Source organism: Sus scrofa, chromosome 12 (genome assembly GCF_054392235.1).
Source record: "Sus scrofa isolate SSC_HxYL_T2T_F1_AM1 chromosome 12, Sscrofa_HxYL_maternal_Yorkshire_Landrace_v2.0, whole genome shotgun sequence".
Classification (NCBI taxonomy): domain Eukaryota; kingdom Metazoa; phylum Chordata; class Mammalia; order Artiodactyla; family Suidae; genus Sus; species Sus scrofa.
Window position 1 is genome coordinate 19,180,285 of NC_139394.1, and position 18,946 is coordinate 19,199,230.

General features: G+C 58.0%; 1 protein-coding gene across 1 annotated transcript; it reads left to right on the forward strand.

Annotated features, from left to right (window-relative positions):
• The first annotated feature begins 1,650 nt into the window (after window positions 1–1,650).
• On the forward strand, window positions 1,651–17,812 carry SLC4A1 (solute carrier family 4 member 1). Its single transcript, XM_005668756.4, has 20 exons — window positions 1,651–1,782; window positions 5,023–5,105; window positions 5,225–5,312; window positions 6,279–6,343; window positions 7,446–7,644; window positions 7,727–7,862; window positions 8,307–8,427; window positions 8,821–8,899; window positions 9,046–9,266; window positions 10,069–10,279; window positions 10,517–10,720; window positions 10,896–11,044; window positions 11,158–11,352; window positions 12,497–12,649; window positions 13,104–13,193; window positions 13,659–13,825; window positions 14,586–14,839; window positions 16,224–16,393; window positions 16,487–16,663; window positions 17,222–17,812. Exons 2-20 carry the CDS (start codon window positions 5,091–5,093, stop codon window positions 17,300–17,302), a joined length of 2,775 nt encoding a protein of 924 aa, XP_005668813.3. The 5' UTR covers window positions 1,651–1,782; window positions 5,023–5,090; the 3' UTR covers window positions 17,303–17,812.
• Window positions 17,813–18,946: the final 1,134 nt, after the last annotated feature.

An 18,946-nucleotide genomic window follows, 5' to 3' on the forward strand; every position in this document is an offset into this window, starting at 1 on the left:
GTGTCAGTGAGGCTGCAGGTTCGATCCCTGGCCTTGCTCAGTGGGTTAAGGATCCAGCATTGCCGCAAGCTGTGGCATCGGTTGCAGATGTGGCTCAAATCTGGTGTTGCCATGGCTGTGGTGTAGGATAGCAGCTGCAGCTTCGATTCGACCCCTGGCCTGGGAACTTCCATATGCCACAGGTGTGGCCCTTAAAAAAAAATAAAGAATAAATAGTGCCTTTCTTGGAGGGGCTTGGAAGCTCAAAGAGATGACACATGTGACCTGCTGGGCACAGCGCCCCATGCAGAGGGGTGCTCATGCGTCAGTTATTCTTTTTACTGGGTAAAAGCCACTTTACCTCTCTGTCGTGTTGGTTAAGTCCTCTGTGAAATGGGAAGGCTGTAAGGATTAAGCGCAACCACAGGTGATGCCCCAGGTTAGTGCCTGGAACAGATTCCTTCATAAACGGAAGGATTCTGGCTCTGGGTCTGAATTAATTCCCTTCCTCTCTCTGCCCGGGCCCGGTACGAGCAGGCTTGTGGTGAGACCCAGAGACTGGTTGTGGACTTGCTGGACATGCCACCTCTCTTTCTTGTCTCTGCACTTCTATTGTTTGAGTCTGAAGCAGGGGATCCCCAAGCTGGTGGCCCCCAGAGAATCGGCACCTTCCCCTCCCAGATAAGGTCACGGAAGCCCAGAGAGGGGCAGGCACTTGCCAGGTGGTGTCAGAGCCTGACCAGAACCGGTTCCTCCCTTCACACCTAGAGCCAGGTCCGCAAAACCCCCTTTCTGTCTGCTTGCAAACCTCTGCTCAGTCTTGCCCATCCGGACTCATCTTTCTGTCTCTGCCTCCTTAGCAACCAGAGCCCGGGAACAGGTGACCGGCCCTGGCTCTCCCCAGGAGCAGAGACAGCCCTGCTGGGGGGCCGGGGGAGGGCCTCGGCGGGGGCCGAGAATGCCGGCTGCTCTGGCCTGGGGGCCTGGGCCGGGCTGCCGACAGAGGAGCCAGTGTGCCCAGACATTGGGGCTTTGTGAGCTCGGAGCTCCGTGTGGGGACGTTGTTTTTGTTGACCTGAGATTGTTTCAGGTTGACTGAGTGGCAGTGTCTTGGGGACCAGGGGCTGGTTCTTTGGAGCCAGAGGGGGTCTTGAGGAGAGGGTGGCTGGGGCCGCCCCAGTCCGGAGCGAGGAGAAGGGGGAGCTGGTCCCCGTGGTCAGGGTGGGAGGTGGTCGGGGCTGCAGAGGAAGAGCGAAGCGTCTCGAGGGAGGGCACCAGGTCAGGAGGGAGGAGAAAGCAGCCCAGCGCCCGTGCCTCCGGGGCCCGGAGCAGAAGGGCCTGGGCAGCATGAGGATGGCCAGAAGCAGGACGGGGGCGTCGAGAAGTTGGGGCAGACCTGCCGGGAAGCAGGGAGCTCCAAGAGCCCAGCCTTCACATGTTAGTCCACGAAGGAAGACCCAGGAGCATCGCAGGGGCCAGGAGGGCCTTGGGAGGCCTTGGGGCTGGCCAGCTGGGGTGGGGTGGGGTAGGGTGGGCCAGACTCACAGCTGTCCAGATGTGAGTGAGAGATAACTCTGTTTACCGGGCACCCAGTGGGAGCAGCACAGGGGGGGTGAAAGGGGCTCCCAGGGCCCGTGGGGCGGGCAGATTAGGGGGCGGGGGCATGAGTCAGGGGTTTGGGAACTGTCCCCGGGGCGCACAAGCAGGAACCCGGCGCTGTTAGAGCGGGCGTGAGCTCAGCTGGTCACAGAGGCCACCGGCGGCTGCAGGAGGTCACCGAGGGACCCCAAAGCTCTCGAGCAGGTGAGCAGGGCAGGGAGGGGCAAGGGTGGTCCCGAGGCACCGGTCTGGAGGGTGTCTGTAGGTGCCCACCCAAAACTGTGCCCAAGTGGGTATGGGTGCTGGGCCTCAGAGAGGGGTGCCGGTGGGTGGGATGAGGATGTTACTGTGTGGGCTGCTACCCCTAAGGGCACAGGCCCGTGGGCACCTGCAGCTGGGAAGAGCCGGGCAGCAGGTGTTAGGAAAGAAGGCCTGGCACGTGGCAGCAGAGGTGTGTGAGCTGGTGTGTGAGTGTGTGTCGGGTGGTGAGGGGGGTACAAATCTGATTCCCTTCCAGCTGTGGCCAGGTGTGGCCGCACAGACACAGGTCTCACCCCCCAGCCCCTTCTTTCCTCCATGTGTGGGGATCCCCAGGCCACCCCATCTCCCCCCATGAGGAAAGTTATCAGCTGACACTTCTTCTCATTCGAGACACTTACCAAGGAGTCTACCAGGGAGACCTGGCGCCGTCCCCACCCTAGAGAGTGTTGGGAGGGGCAGGAGGAGTCCCCCACCATCTGAGGATCTCAAAGTGGTTAGGCTGAGGGAGCTCCCGATGTGGCTCAGTGGGTTACAAACCCGACCGATATCCATGAGGATGCAGGTTCGATCCCTGGCCTCACTCAGTGGGTTAAGGATCTGGCGTTGCCATGAGCTGCAGCATAGCTTGCAGCGGCAGCTCGGATCTGGTGTTGCTGTGGCTCTAGTGTAGCCGGCAGCTGCAGCTCCAATTCAACCCCTAGCCTGGGAACTTCACATACTGCAGGTGCAGCCCTAAAAAAAGGAAAAAAAAAAAAAAAAAAAAAGGTTAGGCTGATTCCATGGGAGGTGAAGAAAAATCAGAGGGGGTTGAAGGAAGCAAGTCTGACCTTGATCCCCAGCAGCCCAGTTGCAGTGATAATGGCAGCAAACATTTACCTAGAGCTCTTTATGTGCCAGGGACTGTGCTAGGTGCTTCCTCCCTAGGAACTTACTTAACGCTACAACACGTCCCTGAGGCAGGCGTCATCATGATTACCCCATTTCACAGATGAGAAAACTGAGGCTCAGAGAGGTGGAGTCACCTGCCTGAGGTTACACAGTGTTGGGGCTGGGATTTGAACTCGGGCAGCCTGACGGCAGACTCCATGCTCTTCGTTGCTGGTACTAAACCAGCTAATAACTATTTTCTCTTCTGTGAGGCCACTTAGCGCAATGGTTAGGGGAGCAGCTGGAGCCAGATAGGCCAGGGTTTAATCCTGCCTCTGATACCTACATGCAAGGAAACCGAAACACCAAACCTCACGGAACCTCAGCTTTCTCATCTGTAAAGTGAGGCCGATGATATCACCCACGTCATGGAGTGGTCTGGGGATTATACGCGATAGGGCAGCACAGCTATGTGTGGCATGGGGGCGATTACACAAAGGCAGTGCTATGCCGCCAGGGAGCCCTCTCTGTCATCTGGTCACCTCCCCCCTCTCAGCTTCTGCCAGCTGTGCTCCACCTCCTGGGCTCCAAGGTGTCCCACTCGCCCTTATCTGCCTGGCCCTGGCTGGTGGGCTGGCCAGGTGTTTGGGGCACTTCCAGACACGGGGCAGCCGTCAGGGTCCCGACTCTTATCAGTGCCAGCAGAGCAAGGCCTGCAGCTGGAGGGTGGCGGGGCCTGGTGGTGGCAGCAGTCTGGCTCATGGGGGCACCCTCTGAGGCCCCTGCGGAGCGTGAGCTACCTCTATTCTCTCTCATTGAGGTCTCAGAACCCCAGTGGGGAGGCCTCCCATTGTACAGATGGGGTGACTGAGCCCTAGAGAGAGGCTGGGAGCTGCTGGTCAGTGGCATAGAGGCAGCCTGGAAGTCTGAGTTCTCTGGTTCCGGAGGCCCCTCTGACCCTCTCCCCTCTCAGCTGGGAAACTGAGACCACAGTCCCAGCCCCTGGGGGGATGTTGAGCATCTAACTGGACGCCATGGAGGCTGCTAGGGAGCTGAGGCCCAGGTAGCCATGAGGCCAGAGAAGGAAGAAAGAGAATAAAGATGGGAGCAAAGGAGTTCCCATTATGGCTCAGCGGGATAAGAACCTGACATAGTCTCCATGAGGATGCGAGTTCGATCCCTGGCCTTGCTCGGTGGGTTAAGGATCCAGCATTGCCACAAGCTGCAGCGTAGGTCGCAAATGCAGCTCTGATCCTGCATTGCTGTGGCTGCGATGTAGGCCTGCCGCTGGGAACCCAATTGGACCCCTAGCCCAGGAACTTCCATATGCCGCAGGTGAGACTGTAAAAAGAAAAAAGAAAAAGAAATACAACTGAGAAAATGCTGGCACAGGGTCCCACCATCTCCTGTCTGGGCCCCAGTGCCCCCACCTTCCCAGTCTCAGAGCCCCAAGCCTGCAAGGGGGAGCTGTTCTTACATTCTTCCAACAAGTATTTATCAAGCGCCTAATATGTGGCAACCATTCCGCTAGGAGTGGGGGATCCTTTGGGGATTGAGATGTGCAGGATCTCAGCGCCCATGTGGCTTCCCTTCTAGAGGCATCAGCTGACCATATACACACAAATGAATCAAGAAACCAAAAATGAGATTGGGGTAGTGAAATTAGAATGGTCAGGAAAAAAAAAAAAAAAAAAGAATGGTCAGGAAGGGAATCTGAAGAGGTGGCATGTGAGCTGAAATGTAGGGAGGACTATGGTGGGGAGAGAGGCAAATGGGATGTGGACAACACGTGCAAAGGCCCTGGGGCAGGAAAGGGCTTGGTAAGGAGGCCAATGGAATAGATGGTAGGAGAGCAAGAGAGATGGAGTGAGGGATGGATACTGCAGCCCCATGCCCAGCCCCAAGCAGCCGTTTCTGGGAGAAGAGAGTATTTTATGGAGACTCTCAGCTAAGCTCCCTGAAGAAGAGACCCGTCATGCTCCTGGAGCTGGCTGATTCCTGAGCATGGGCAGAAAAGGAAACTGGGTGAGGACTGGTGGATGGAGAAAGGAATCGGATTTGAAGAACACCCCCCAATCCTCCCCAACACCTTAGGCTTGTGCCACCCAAATTTCCTCTCCCCCGACCCCTGCACACCCCGCTTCCCATGTACAAATCCAGCCCTTTCCTCCAACCCCTCACTCACCCTTCCTTCCTCTGACCCGATGGTCTCCAGCACCTGGGATCTGCTTCACTCCCATGCAGCCCCCCCAGGCGGGTGGAAGGGGAGACCTCGGTTGCCCTGTTCCTCACTCAGCCTGTGCCTTCGCCTTGCAGGGACCCGCAGTGCGGGTTATGCTGGGGGCTCAGATCACTGCAGACAACTGAACAGTCAGCACAGCGCCATGGGGGACTTCCAGGTGAGTTTTTGGTGGCATCTGCAGGGCTCCTACCCAGAGGCTCTGGGAGCCCAGCCCTGGACTCCTACCTTCATGGGGGCCTGCCCAGCCCCTCACAGCCTGACGGCGACTTCTCACAGGATAATGAAGAGAGGCTGGAGGAGAATTTAGGGGTGCAGGACTATGAAGACCAAGCTCCCCCCACGATCAGGGAAGAGGACCCAGAAGGTGAGCCTTGTCTCCCTGGCTTGCTGGGCTGAGCTGCCGAGCCCCAGCCCAGCAACGGTGGGGACCTTGTCCTCCCCTTCTCCCCACGCCCCACCGGCCCAGCCCCGGGGCCAGTTCTCCCACAATCCTGGCTGATTGACAGATAAACAGAGTTTTGTTTGAAATGATCACAGAGGGTGACTGGAGGTGTGGGGGGGAAAGGACCAGTCACCCGTCCCTGTGCCCCTTAGATTCCGGGACAAGGGCATGAGCCCATGTGCCACCCGTGCCCATCCAGGGCCAACTTCCAGGCCAGGCACTGGGCCTGTTCTGGCAACATCCATTCTGTATGGGGGTCTAGCGGTCCTGAGAAATGGGGAGCCAGAAGGACCCTCAGAGCTGAGAGCGATCAGGAAACCTTCCCGGGTCCGTCCAAGGTCCCGGGTGGGGAGCCCCAGGAGGGGCCCTGTTTACTGTCAACAGGACTTAAGTGCCAGCAATTGGCACTGGAGATAAGAGGCCCCTCCGGGAAGTGAGGGCTGGGGGTGCGGGGGCAATATAAGAGCCCACCCCACCCGGGCACCCGGAGCTCCCCGTGGAGGCAGCAAGAAGCTACCTGGCTGGTGGGATTATCTAGGCAGGTGGGAAGAAGGAAGGAATCTGGTCCCAGAAGGGAGCGGGAGCAGAGGAGACCCTGGGAAAATCCTGAGAGTTGCCATTCAGACTCCCCAACCCGCTTGGAGATGACCCTCCCAAGGGGGTCACCTTGAGCCCTGGGGTCCCCCACAGTGCTCAGACGGGGAGTGACAGTGCCAGGCTGGTCCAAAAACAGGTGGAAGCCACGACCCATTGAGCAGCAGGGGTAGGGTGGGGGCACCAGGGTCCCGGCCAGGGGCAACGGGAAGGAGAGAGGCTCGCGGCAGGTGGCACAGGGGGGTCTTGGGGGGATCGTCTAGGGGCGGTGCTAACCAGCCTTGGGGTTTTCAGCTCAGCTCACTGAGCCAACGGCCACCGACTACCACACTGCATCGCGGCACCTAGACACCCATAAGGTGAGCCCCCGATTCCCTTTCCTGTGCTGCCCTTGGTACCCCCCATGTTACCAGGGGGAGGGAGGAGGGGGGAGATGGATACAGCTTCAGGATAGGGGACACCCCCCCAAAACGGGCAGAGGAGGAATGGGCAGCCTGGGAAGTTTGAAGAGGGCACCTCCTGGAGTTCCCTACGTGGCTCAGCGGTTAGGAACCTGACTAAGATCCATGAGGCTGGGAGGTTCGATCCCTGGCCTCGCTCAGTGGGTTAAGGATCTGGTGCTGCTGTGAGCTGTGGTGTAGGTTGCAGGTGTAGCTCGGATCCCTTGTTGCTGTGGCTGTGGCGTAGGCTGGTGGCCATAGCTCCAATTCAGCTCCTAGCCTGGGAATCTCCATATGCTTCAGGTGCAGCCCTAAAAAAAAAAGAGGGCACCTCCCTTTGAGGGGCAAACATTGAATACCCCTTCCATGGATGGGGGAGCTCCCTGGACAGAGATAAACTGCCTGTTGGAGGTCTGAACCCCCAGATCCACTGGCCCTGGCTGGGCTGTTAGGTGCTCCCTGGGGAAGTACAGAATTAAATGCATGCTCTTCTCAGCCCAGCGCCCCTTCCCCCAGCCCCCCTCCATGTCCTCGCTGGTCACCAGACTGTCCAGCTGGTTAGGAAATTGGGTCTGCCCTCAGCTAGGCCCCTGGGAGTGTCCACCCGACCCCAAGGAAACCCAAAGGCATGCTGAGCCCGCGGGACAGTCTTGGAGGCAAGAGACAGACCTGGTGACCCCAAAAGTTTCCCGCTTCTTTCTCCTCCATGCCCGCTCTAGCACCCCTTTCGGCCCAGAGGTTTTCAGGTGCCTCTGAAATGGGGTGAGGGGCCTGGAAGTTGGGGAACAGAGCCTGAGGCAGGGGCCAGATCAACAGTCCCCACAAGCATCTCCCCACCTGTCACATCTCACTCCACACCTTCAGGCTATAGCTCCTGAGGGTCCCTTCTGAGCTCAGAGGACCCCAGCCCCTGGCAGACATCTCTCAGAGCCTGCCGAGTGCTGACCATGCCCTGGGCTTCCAGTCTCTCCAAGGCCCTGCCCTGGGCCTGAGGGACTAATTCAGGCCTGTGGGGCCACAGTTACCTGAGCAGCTGCAGATTGGTGTGGAGCTGCGGGAACTGGTGATGGATGAAAAGAACCAGGAGATGCAGTGGATGGAGAGAGCGCGGTGGGTGCGGCTGGAGGAGAACCTGGGGAAGGATGGGACCTGGGGCCGCCCACACCTGTCTTACCTCACCTTCTGGAACCTGTTAGAGCTGCAGAAAGCCTTCACCAAGGGTGAGTGAGTCCCGCCGGGTCCCTCTGTGAGAGGAGGGCCAGGGCCAGCCAACCAGCTAGCTCACCCCTCCACTGCCTGCAGGTACTGTCCTCCTGGACCTGCCAGAGAAATCCCTGCCCGGGGTGGTCGTGCAGCTGCTGGACAGGTTTATCTTCGAGGGGCAGATCCGGCCTGAACACCGAGAGCCCCTGCTCCGGACCCTGCTGCTCAAACACAGGTGCCTCTGCCTGCCAGACCCTGGGCTCCTCACCCACGGGGCCCTGATCCCAGCCCACCTGCCCCAAGCTCTCCCTGGGGGTCCAGGCGCTCCCTCCCCCACCAGGCTGGGGCCCACTTTTCTTCCACAGTGGCTCCTGCTTGGGACGCCTCTTGAGCGGTGGCCATGTCTCCAGGCTCGGATTTGGGGGCCACTGGTCCCCAGGAGGGCCGACTCTCAAGGCCCTTCCCTCCATTGATTCTTCTGGCTCCACTAGTCATTCCAGAGGCCACTCCCTGCCATCCACACCAGCCTTCAGAGGAGGCTGCTTCTCCTGCTGTCCCTGGGCCTCCCTAGGCTGGTCACCCGCACGTCCCATGGGGTCCTTCACACCACCGATCTCCACTCTGCTGGTCGCCCAGCCAGAGCAGCCTACTCAGCCCATGTCCACTGTGTGTCCTGCAGCCACGCCAGAGATATAGAGGTCCTGGGGGAGATGAAGCCTGCGCTCTTGACACCTGCGGGCCCTTCGCAGCCTCTGCTCCCACAGCAGCCTTCGCTGGAAGTAGAGCTCTTTTGTGAACAGGTGAGGCTGTCCCAGGGGTGGCGGAGGAGAGCTGGCAGGTCCCCAACCTGATATGGTTCAGAAAGCAGGGGAGGGAGTTCCCATGGTGGCTCAGTGGTAATGACTCCAACTAGTATCCATGAGAACAGGGGTTCGATCCCTGGCCTTGCTCAGTGGGTTAAGGATCCAGCGTTGCCGTGAGTTGTGGTTCAGATCTGGTGTGGCTGTGGCTGTGGTGCAGGTCGGCAGCTACAGCTCCGATTTGACCCTTAGTCTGGGAACCTCCATGTGCCTCGGGTTTGGCCCTTCAAAAAAAAGGGGGGAGAGGAGGTAGGGGAGGAGGGGGTCAAGAGACTCAGGTGTCCCAGGTCCAGAGTGGCTGGAGGAGTCCCCTTATCACCCTCCTTCCAACAGGGAGAGGGGAGCATGGAAGGCCACTCATCTGAAATCCTGGGGAAGAGCCCTGAGAACCTGGACACGCTGGTGCTGGTGGGTAAGTGGCCAGCGCCTCTATCCTCCAGCCCACACATCCCCCGCTTCGGCCTCCCGCCCTGGCTCAGCCTGCCTCCCCCTAAGCCGGGACCCCAGCAGCGCCCCCTTCAGCCTGGCCTGACCCCCTCCATCGGTTGCCCCCAACAGGCCAAGTCTCCTTCCTGGAGCGGCCGGTGCTGGGCTTCGTGCGGCTAAAGGAGCCCATGGAGATGGAGCAGGAGACGGAGCAGGAGATGGAGCAGAAGCCAGAGGAGACAGAGGCGCTGGCAGTGCCTCTGCGCTTCCTCATGGTGCTGCTGGGACCGGAGGACCCTCATATTGACTACAATCAGCTGGGCCGGGCTGCTGCCACCCTCCTGTCAGAGAAGGTGGGTAGGGGTGGGCCAGGGCGGGGGGAGCGGAGGGCCAGCTAGCCGCTGGGGCCCCCTCTCCGGCCTGGTTCCTTTAACTTCGCAAGTCTGGCCCCATTCAGCCCAATCTGGCTGCTTCTATCCTGGGGAGTCCTGGCCCGTGTAGTGTGGCCTGGCCCTGTCTGATCCGGCCTGGTCTAGGCTGGCCCACTCTGCCCTGGTTCTGTCTGGTTAGGTCTGGGCTGGTCTACTTTAGTTTCATCTGGTCTTCTATAAGCCACCTGCTTTGCTTTAGTTCTTTCTGCCTCCCCAAAATCCTTTTGTAGTGGGGGGGGCAAAAAAAAGCAGTTCCATGTGCTGCCGGTGTGACCCTCAAAAAGCCAAAAAAAGAAAAGAAAAGAAACAGGAGTTCTTGTCGTGGCTCAGCAGAAATGAATTGGACTAGTATCCATGAGGATGCAGGTTCGATCCCTGGCCTTGCTCAGTGGGTTAAGGATCAGGCGTTGCTGTGAGCTGTGGTGTAGGCGGGCGGCTACAGCGCCAATTCAACCCCTAGCTCGGGAACTTCCATATGCCCCAGGTAGGGCCCTAAAAAGAAAGACAGGAAGGAAGGAAGAGAGAGAGAGAAAGAAAGAAAGAGGGAGGGAGGAAGGAAGAAAGAAAGAAAGTAAGAAGAAAAAAGAAACAGAGGAAAAGAAAAAGTTCCTATCAGGCAGGAGCTGGGTGAGAGGGTTCTAGTTCTCGGAGGCCCTGGCTGTGGACCCCTGGATCCTTTTGTTGAGCAAGTCCAAGTGGCCCTGACCTTCCCATCTACCCCCAGGTGTTCCACGCTGAGGCACGCGTGGCTCAGAGCAAGGAGGAGCTGGTACATTCTCTGGGGGGCTTCCTAGACTGCAGTCTGGTGCTGCCGCCCTCAGACACCTACTCGGAGAAGGACCTGCTCAGCCTGATACCTGTGCAGAGGGCACTGCTGAAAAGACGCAAACTCCCCAGTCCTGCCAAGCAGGAACCCAGCTTCTACATGGGCCTAGGTACCTGCCCTGCCCAGTCCAAGGCTTTCTGAGCCCCAAGACCCTCAGACACCCCAACACAGGCCTATGAGCCCCTGCCTCCCCTCTTCCCATTAAATACCCTGCGTCCCCTCTCGCAGTCTTGCCTCCCAGCCTCCCAGCCCGCCCCATTCCCATCAGACAGTCCCAGCCTCGAGTCCCCCTCCCTCCACCTTCCCCATCGGCCCCCTGTGGCCATGGTCCCGTCCTTCACTACAGACGTGGATGGGGGCATAGAAGACAAAGACGACCCTCTGAGGAGGACGGGCAAGCTTTTCGGGGGCCTGGTGCGTGACATCCGGCGCCGCTACCCGCGCTACTTGAGTGACATCACAGACGCCTTGAGTCCCCAGGTCCTATCTGCCATCATCTTCATCTACTTTGCCGCCCTGTCGCCTGCCATCACCTTCGGCGGCCTCCTGGGTCAGTGCCTCTGCAGGTCCCACGTACCCTCGCCTCTGACCCTCTGGCCTCCGCATCAGCCCTGACTTTGCTCCGATCTGGCGTCCTGGAACCCTGCCTCAGCCTCTCCCTGAAACGCTCTGTGGGCCTCTGGGAATGGTCTTGACTTTGCTCGCACTGTCACTTCTCCCTGCAGGAGAAAAGACCCAGAACCTGATGGGCGTGTCGGAGCTGCTCATCTCTACGTCAGCGCAGGGCATCGTCTTCTCCCTGCTGGGGGCTCAGCCCCTGCTCGTGGTGGGCTTCTCAGGACCCCTGCTCGTGTTTGAGGAAGCCTTCTACTCGGTAGCTCCCTTCTGGCCCCACCGTGACCCTGAGCTGGCCCCCGGCCCCGCCCCCTTGACACACGCTGCCCGGGCCCAGTGATCTGACTCCAGCTTCTTCTGACCGCCCCGCAGTTCTGCCAGAGTAACGGCCTGGAGTACATCGTGGGCCGTGTGTGGATTGGCTACTGGCTCATCTTTCTGGTGGTGCTGGTGGTGGCCTTTGAGGGCAGCTTCCTGGTCCGCTTCATCTCTCGCTACACCCAAGAGATCTTCTCCTTCCTCATCTCCCTCATCTTCATCTTCGAGACCTTCAAAAAGCTGTACAAGGTGAGGGTCGTGGCAGTGCTGACGAGCATTCGCGCCCGCGTGTGTGTACGTGACTGTGCACAAGCGAGGCGACTGTGCGTATCATTGCACACATGTCTGTACAGCATTCGTGTGGCCCTCTTTCCACGGCATGTGACTGCGACCACATACGCGTTGACCTCTGCTGTCTGTGGGCCCGTGGTCTCTTGTTTGTTTGTTGTACTTTTATGGCTGCACCCTTGGCGCATGGAAGTTCCCGGGCCAGGGGCTGAATCCAAGCTGCAGCTGCAGCAACACTGGATCCTTTAACTGTGCTGGGCCCGGTCTCGAAGCGGAGCCTCTGCAGTGACCCTAGAGCCACTGTAGTCGGATTCCTAACCCACTGTGCCACAGGGGGAACTCCTGTGCGCCAGTATTCTTGCCATGAGTGTGCAGAGTGACTGAGTGTGAGAGGACCCCTCTGCGAGCACAGCCCATGTGTACAACCACACACAGAGAAACTAACGGGCACGTATGTATATGAGAGAGAAGGTGGGAGGCTGCAGGCGTGGCAGGATAGCGGGCTTCTGGAGGCTCCCAAGTCCCCGCCTCCCTCTCCTGCAGTTGCCCTCAAGAACCTGCAGAGAGCATGACCTGCCTGCTCAGCTCTGTCGCCGTAAACCATGCCTACCTCCGTGTCTGCCTCTGATACGGAGGAAGGATGACAGCGCACATTTGCTCCTGCTTCTGCTGGTTGGTGGGACTTTCTGTTTCCAAGTCTTCGGAGCCCGAGTCTTTTTAGGAACCTCCTTGGCACTTGTTTCCTGCCCTCCAACTTCTTACGGCTCGCATGGGATGAGATGAGGCCCTGGATACTCACACGCCCATGGGCGAGCATGTGCGCGTGCACACACACATACACACTCATTTCCTCCATGACCTACCTCACCCAAGCCTAGCCTGGTCCTCACTCCTGAAAACCAAGCTGTAGAATCTCATTGCCTCTCTGTTATCATATCAGTTGAGGAAGAAGATGGACAGATGATGTTGGCTGGACAGATGGGTGGGTGGAAGATGAATAGAGAGAGAGTTGACGAATGGAGAGATAGTGATGGATGGGCAATGGCTAGATAGATGACGGATGGATGAACGGGAGGAAACAAGATGCTTTGGTTTTCTGCTGCAGATCTTCGAGGAGCACCCACTGAAGAAGGATTATTCTGCGGCAGGGCCGTCCCAACCCAACACAGCCCTCCTCTCTCTTGTGCTCATGGCGGGCACCTTCTTCTTAGCCATGCTGCTGCGCAAGTTCAAGAACAGCTCCTACTTCCCTGGCAAGGTCAGTACATCCTCCTCACCTGCCCTTGCCTACACTACCCTCTCCCAGGCCAAGGCACTCCCCTCAGCTTTCCCAAGGCCATTAGCTCCCCTTCTTGCCCTAGATTCCCATTTCTAACCCCAAGCCTCCATGGCCCCCTCATCACCCAGGATTTTACTCTGCAGACAAGTGCATCTCCCCTTCTCAGCACGCGCAGGCTGAGAACCCAGTGGGGAGCGAAGGACAGGTCTTGCAGGAGGGTGGAGAAACTGTGGGGCCAGGGGTGGGGCTGGGCCGGGAGAAGAGGAGAGGAAGCAGATACATTGAGGTGCAGGACAGGGCATTAGATGTTAAGGGATCCCCTGGGAAGAGAGGAGGGACCCCCTGGGGTGAAGATGGGTCACGAATGGGGGAAAGTGGGAGGGGAACGGGGAGCAACTGGGTACTGACCACTGGTCCCTCCACCTGCCCTCAGCTGCGACGGGTCATCGGGGACTTTGGGGTTCCCATTTCCATCCTGATCATGGTCTTGGTGGATGTCTTCATTGAGGAGACCTACACACAGGTGGCCTTCCCCCCCCCCCCTTATTTCATGCCTTCCGCACCGTTTCGTCCCCAAACTGCCTTTCAAACCTGAAGCCAGTTAGAACTACCCCTACTCCATCTCTGCCTCCCCCAGGAGCCCCCTGTTCTTCCTTCAGCCTGGCTGAAGCAAGGGTCTGGGTCAGGCTGTCCCTTTTGACGCCTTAATCCAAGGCGGTAGGAAAGAATCTTCTTTGGAGCCAGGCTGATCTGAGAATGAATCTCAGTTTTGCCGCCAAATAGCTGTGTGATGCAGAGCCGGCTGCATAACTTCTCTGATCCTGTTCCCTCATCTCTAAAGTAGGGAGTGAGATGTTTGTAAAGGGCTTAGGGCAGGGACTAAGTACAAAGCAGATGCCCAATATAAGTTCCCAAGGGCCCAGGACCTTGGCTCCCCCTGTCCCTACCCCCCACCCCAGGTGTTCTCACCAGCATCCCCCTCCCACAGAAACTCAGCGTGCCTTCAGGCTTCACTGTATCCAACTCCTCTGCCCGAGGCTGGCTCATCCACCCGCTGGGCCAGGGTGGCTCATTTCCCATCTGGATGATGTTTGCTTCCGTCCTGCCTGCCATGCTGGTCTTCATCCTCATCTTCCTAGAGACCCAGATCACCACGTAAGAGCCAGGGCGGGGCAGGGACTGGGAGGGGCGCGGGCAGAGAAAGAGATGGGCTCCTGGCAGGCAGAGACACCGGACTGAGCGCTGGTGGTGATGGATGGGCAGGGCAGGTCTGGGTTTTGTGGGACCTGATGGTATCATTCGGGGAGCCCTTTTTTTAAAAAAAAAAAGCATAGGGAATCTCAAACAGGGAGTTCCCATTGTAGCTCAGCAGTAACGAATTCAACTCGAATTCCATGAGGATGCGGGTTCGATCCCCAGACCTACTCAGGGGGTTAAGGATCCGGCCTTGCGGTGAGCTGTGATGTAGGTCACAGACGAGGCTCGCATCTGGTGCGGCCATGGGTGTGGCGGAGGGCGGCAGTTGCAGCTCCGATTCAACCCCTAGCCTGGGAACTTCCATATGCCGCATACTTTATCTTAATAATAATAATAAGATAAAGTAAAATAAAATAAATGACAAAACAAAATTAGGTGCTAGATCTTGGAAAGGGCCCGTACCCGGGAGGTTCCCTGAAGCTTATGCCTCATTAGGTGCAGAGTCAATCTGCCTTGTGGGTGTTCTGCGTGTGTCTGAAGACGCTTCTCTTAGGGTCTTGGTGGAGCAGGAGGGAGGGGAGCTAGGAACTCTGAGACCGACGGGCAAAGAAGGATCAACTAAATTATCAAGGGCCCCAAGTCTGGGGAAGGAAAGAGGGAGCGAAGGGGGTGGGGGCGAAGAAGAGCCCTGGTAACCCTTGACCTCCCACACCCCCAGGCTGATCGTCAGCAAACCAGAGCGCAAGATGGTCAAGGGCTCCGGCTTCCACCTGGACCTGCTGCTGATCATGGGCATGGGTGGGGTGGCCGCCATCTTTGGGTTGCCCTGGCTCAGTGCCACCACCGTGCGTTCTGTCACCCACGCCAATGCCCTCACGGTCATGAGCAAGTCCAGCATCCCAGGAGCTGCTTCCCAGATTCAGGAAGTCAAGGAACAGCGGATCAGCGGGCTCCTGGTCGCTGTGCTCGTGGGTGAGTGAGGACTGGCCACACTATCCACCACCCTCTGGCCCTGCCCTGGGCCTCAGCCCTTGCCCGTTAGGAGTCAAGGCCCCTCCGGCCCTATCCACGCTGCAGCCAGGTCTCTCCGCCCCAGGGTCAGTTATTCACATGAAAGAATTATGGAGGAAATACCCAGGGCACTGAGCTGGGCCTCTGAGCAACAGGGGGTGGGGGGTGCCTCCATTACTGGAACCTTCTTTTTTGTGTGTGTGTCTTTTCTAGGGCCGCACTGGAGGCATATGGAGGTTCCCAGGCTAGGGGTCTAATCGGAGCTACAGCAGCTGGCCTACACCACAGCCATAGCAACGTCGGATCTGAGCCACGTCTGCGACCTACACCACACCTCACGGCAATGCCAGATCTTTAACCCACTGATCAAGGCCAGAAATCGAACCCGTGTCCTCATGGATGCTAGTCGGGTTCGCCAACCACTGCGCCAAGACAGGAACTCCAGCTGGAACCTTCTTTAGACAAAACCCTGTATTCAAGAGCTTCTCCAGCAGTTCAGCGAACTGTGGGTTTCAGGCCTGTCCCGCTACGAACTAGTTATCCTTCCCTGTCTCTGGGCCTCGAGTTTCCCATCTGCACCGTTAGAGAGTTCATGCGATGCCTGCGGTCTCTGTAGTTCAACTGCTCTGTGACTGACACGAAGGGCAGTGCTTGGGGTATAACCTGAACTGGGCTCGAGTACGATGGAAAGTCCAGGGAAGTTTCTTGAAGGAGGTGAAGTTGAAGTTAGCTGGAGGAGAGCTAGGATTTGGGCAGGTGGCGAGTGATGGGGCATTCTGGACCAGGGTAAAGGGAAAGGTGGGCTTCTCTGACCTCTGTGGTCCCCTAGGTTAAAGGAGTCAGGCATTGAAGTCAGGCGGGCAGGAGTCTGACTGCCTGTTCAGCTGCTTACTAGCTGTGTGGCCTTAGGTAAGTTGCCTCACCTCTCTGTTTCCTCATCTGTAAAATGGGAGCAATACCTATTACAGAGGATCCATAGAAAGGGTTCCGTATGGAGTTCCTGTTGTAGCTCAGTGGTAACAAACCCCACTAGTATCCTGACGTGGGTTCGATCCCTGGCCTCGCTCAGAGGGTTACGGATCCCGCGTTGCTGTGAGCTGCGGTATAGGTCACAGATGTGGCTTGGATCTGGTGTGGCTGTGGCTATGGTGTAGGCCGGCAGCTACAGGTCCAATGTGACCCCCATCCTAGGAACTTCCATATGCTGCAGGTGCCGTCCTAAAAAAGACAAAGGAAGGGAGCAAGGAAGCAAGGGTTCCACATGGTACCTGTGATTTCATTCCCCAGCCCTGCTGGTGCCGACCCTCCGGGGCAGCTGGGGCTGAGTGCGTGCTTCTCCCCACAGGCCTGTCCATCCTCATGGGGCCCATCCTGTCCCACATCCCCCTGGCTGTGCTGTTTGGCATCTTCCTCTACATGGGGGTCACGTCACTCAGTGGCATCCAGCTCTTTGACCGCATCTTGCTTCTGTTCAAGCCGTCCAAGTACCACCCGGATGTACCCTATGCCAAGCGGGTACAGAGCCCTCCCAGCTGCCCTGGCCAGGGTGGGGTGGGGGGTGCTGGGTGCCCGGGCAGGGCAGGTGATGACCCCCGCCTCTGCCTGCAGGTGAGAACCTGGCGCATGCACCTGTACACGCTCACCCAGATCATCTGCCTCGTGGTGCTGTGGACGGTGAAGTTCTTCCCATCCACCTCGCTGGCCCTGCCCTTCGTCCTCATCCTCACGGTGCCCCTCCGCCTCTTCCTGCTGCCACTCATCTTCAGGAAACTGGAGCTCCAATGTGTGAGTGGCTGCTCCCCACCCCGGCCCCACCCCCCAGGCTGGGGACAGGGAGGGGTCCTCGGTGGGGCTGGGAACTAAGGAAGCCGGAAGAGCATCCTGATTCAGGTCTGGGTCTGCAGCCTGTGTTCCCATCCCAGCACTGCCACTTCCTCACGTGCGACCTGGAGCAGGAGGCTTCGTGTCTCTGTGCCTCAGGCTGACTCATCTGGAAAGAGAGGAATGGGGACAGAGTTGGGGAGAGGGCGCAGAGGCTCACAGGCCGTGTCCCACGTCCTGCGGTCCCAGCCATTCTGGACAGCCGCTCCTCTGGGAGCATTCGTCCACGGCGTGACACAGGTGGTCACCGCCTGGGTGAAGGGGGCTGCCCTCCTCCTCCACCGGATTCCCTCCTGGGGAAAGCCCTCGTAAAGACCAACCCCAGGGGCTGCAGGGACAGGATGGGACGTGTCCGAGGTTCAAAGAGAGGCAGGCTCTCCTGACTGCAGCGGTGCCTCCGCGCTGCGGGGAGGGCGCCCCCGGCCCTGGGCTGCTCACGGCTCTTTTCTCCCCTCCCCCCAGCTGGATGCTGATGATGCGAAGCCCAACTTAGACGAGGAGCACGGTCGGGATGAATATGACGAGGTGCACATGCCTGTGTGAGGGGGGGCCCAGGCCCCGGCGCCCCCTCCACCGTTCCACGGGCCCACTCTCCCAGGAAAAGCAGAGGTTCATGGGCACCTCCTGGACTCCCAGGTCCCTCCGGGGGAAGCAGCTGAGGTCCGGGGGCCATGGGTTAGGGGGAAGGAAGGGGTGTCTAAGAAACCTTCCGTGAAGGGTAGGCTGGCTTTTCTGGCAGGAAATGGCCAGTGGGGTCCACAGCAGGGGATTTACCGTGCAGTCCCTTCTGGGGCCACACTGCCACTTGGGGGGTCCCACGCCAGAAGACCTAGATCTGAGCCCTCATGGCACAGACAGGAGCAGTGATGGGGGGGGAGGGAGGGCGCTGGGCGAAGGGTGGGTATTCAAATTCCTATTTGCTGTGTGACCTTGGGCAAGTCCTTGGATCTCTCCAGCCTCTGCTTCCTCATCTGTAAAATGGGTATATCAATAATCACATACCCACATTACAGGATGGTTTCTGAGGACCAAAGATAAATGTGAGGAAAGGGCTTTGGGAGTTCCTGTCATGGCAGAGTGGTTAACGACTCCGACTAAGAACCATGAGGTTTGGGGTTCGATCCCTGGCCTCGCTCAGTGGGTTAAGGATCCGGCGTTGCCATGAGCTGTGGTGTAGGTTGCAGATGCGGCTTGGATCCTGCGTTGCTGTGGCTCTGGCATAGGCCGGTGGCTACAGCTCCAATTGGACCGCTAGCCTGGGAACCTCCATGTGCCGTGGGAGCGGCCTTAGAAAAGGCAAAAAAGACAAAAGAAAAGAAAAGAAAAGAAAAGGGCTTTGTAAAATCTAAAAAGCTATTACACAATAGTCTTCGATTCTTCCTCAAGCCTGCCCAAGGCCATGTAGCTCCTGAGCCACATGGCTGGGATTTGAACTCTAAAAGTCTACTTCAGTCACCCACCTTTCCACACTTAGAGATGTGCCTGCTGGCTCCCCCGCCACCTCTCTGCTCCCACTGGGGACCCTCTTCTCTGGGCCAGAGGGAGGTGTCCGGGTGAGGGCAAGGTGCAGGCAAGGTGCAGGCGAGGACAGAATCAGGGCTGGGACTCAGGACTCCTAAATGCTTGCCCCCCTTCCCCACGCTCTCATTCATCCCACAAACACTTACCAAAGTCCCTGGACCCCATGGGCACAGAGGTGCCTGAGACAAGACCTTGCCCTGGGGTTGGGGTGGGGCAATGTACAGTCTGTTCTGAATTTGGGTGGGGGGTGGGGGGAAGGTGAGAATATAGGAAGAAGATGGGGAGGGGGAGGGAGGTTTGTAATTTATACCTTGTGTATTCTCAGAGCTTTTGTTGTACTTCAGCACATGCGCGCGCGTGCATACGCACACACACACACACACACACACACTTAGAGACCCACTGTCCCCAGCCCCACCTGAAACAAATCTTGGAGAGATCCTAGATTCAAACTCTTGGGGTTAGAGACAGTTAGGGTCTGCAGAATATGGATAAAATCTATATATATATATATATATATATATATATATATATATATATTTTTTTTTTTTTTACAAAAAGAAAGTATAAAAAGAGTGGAAAGAACTGGAAGTGGCGAGAGATGGTTAACACTGAAAATCAGGGTGTTACAGAGAAGCAAGGAGGTTGAGAGAGGGCTGACGGCTA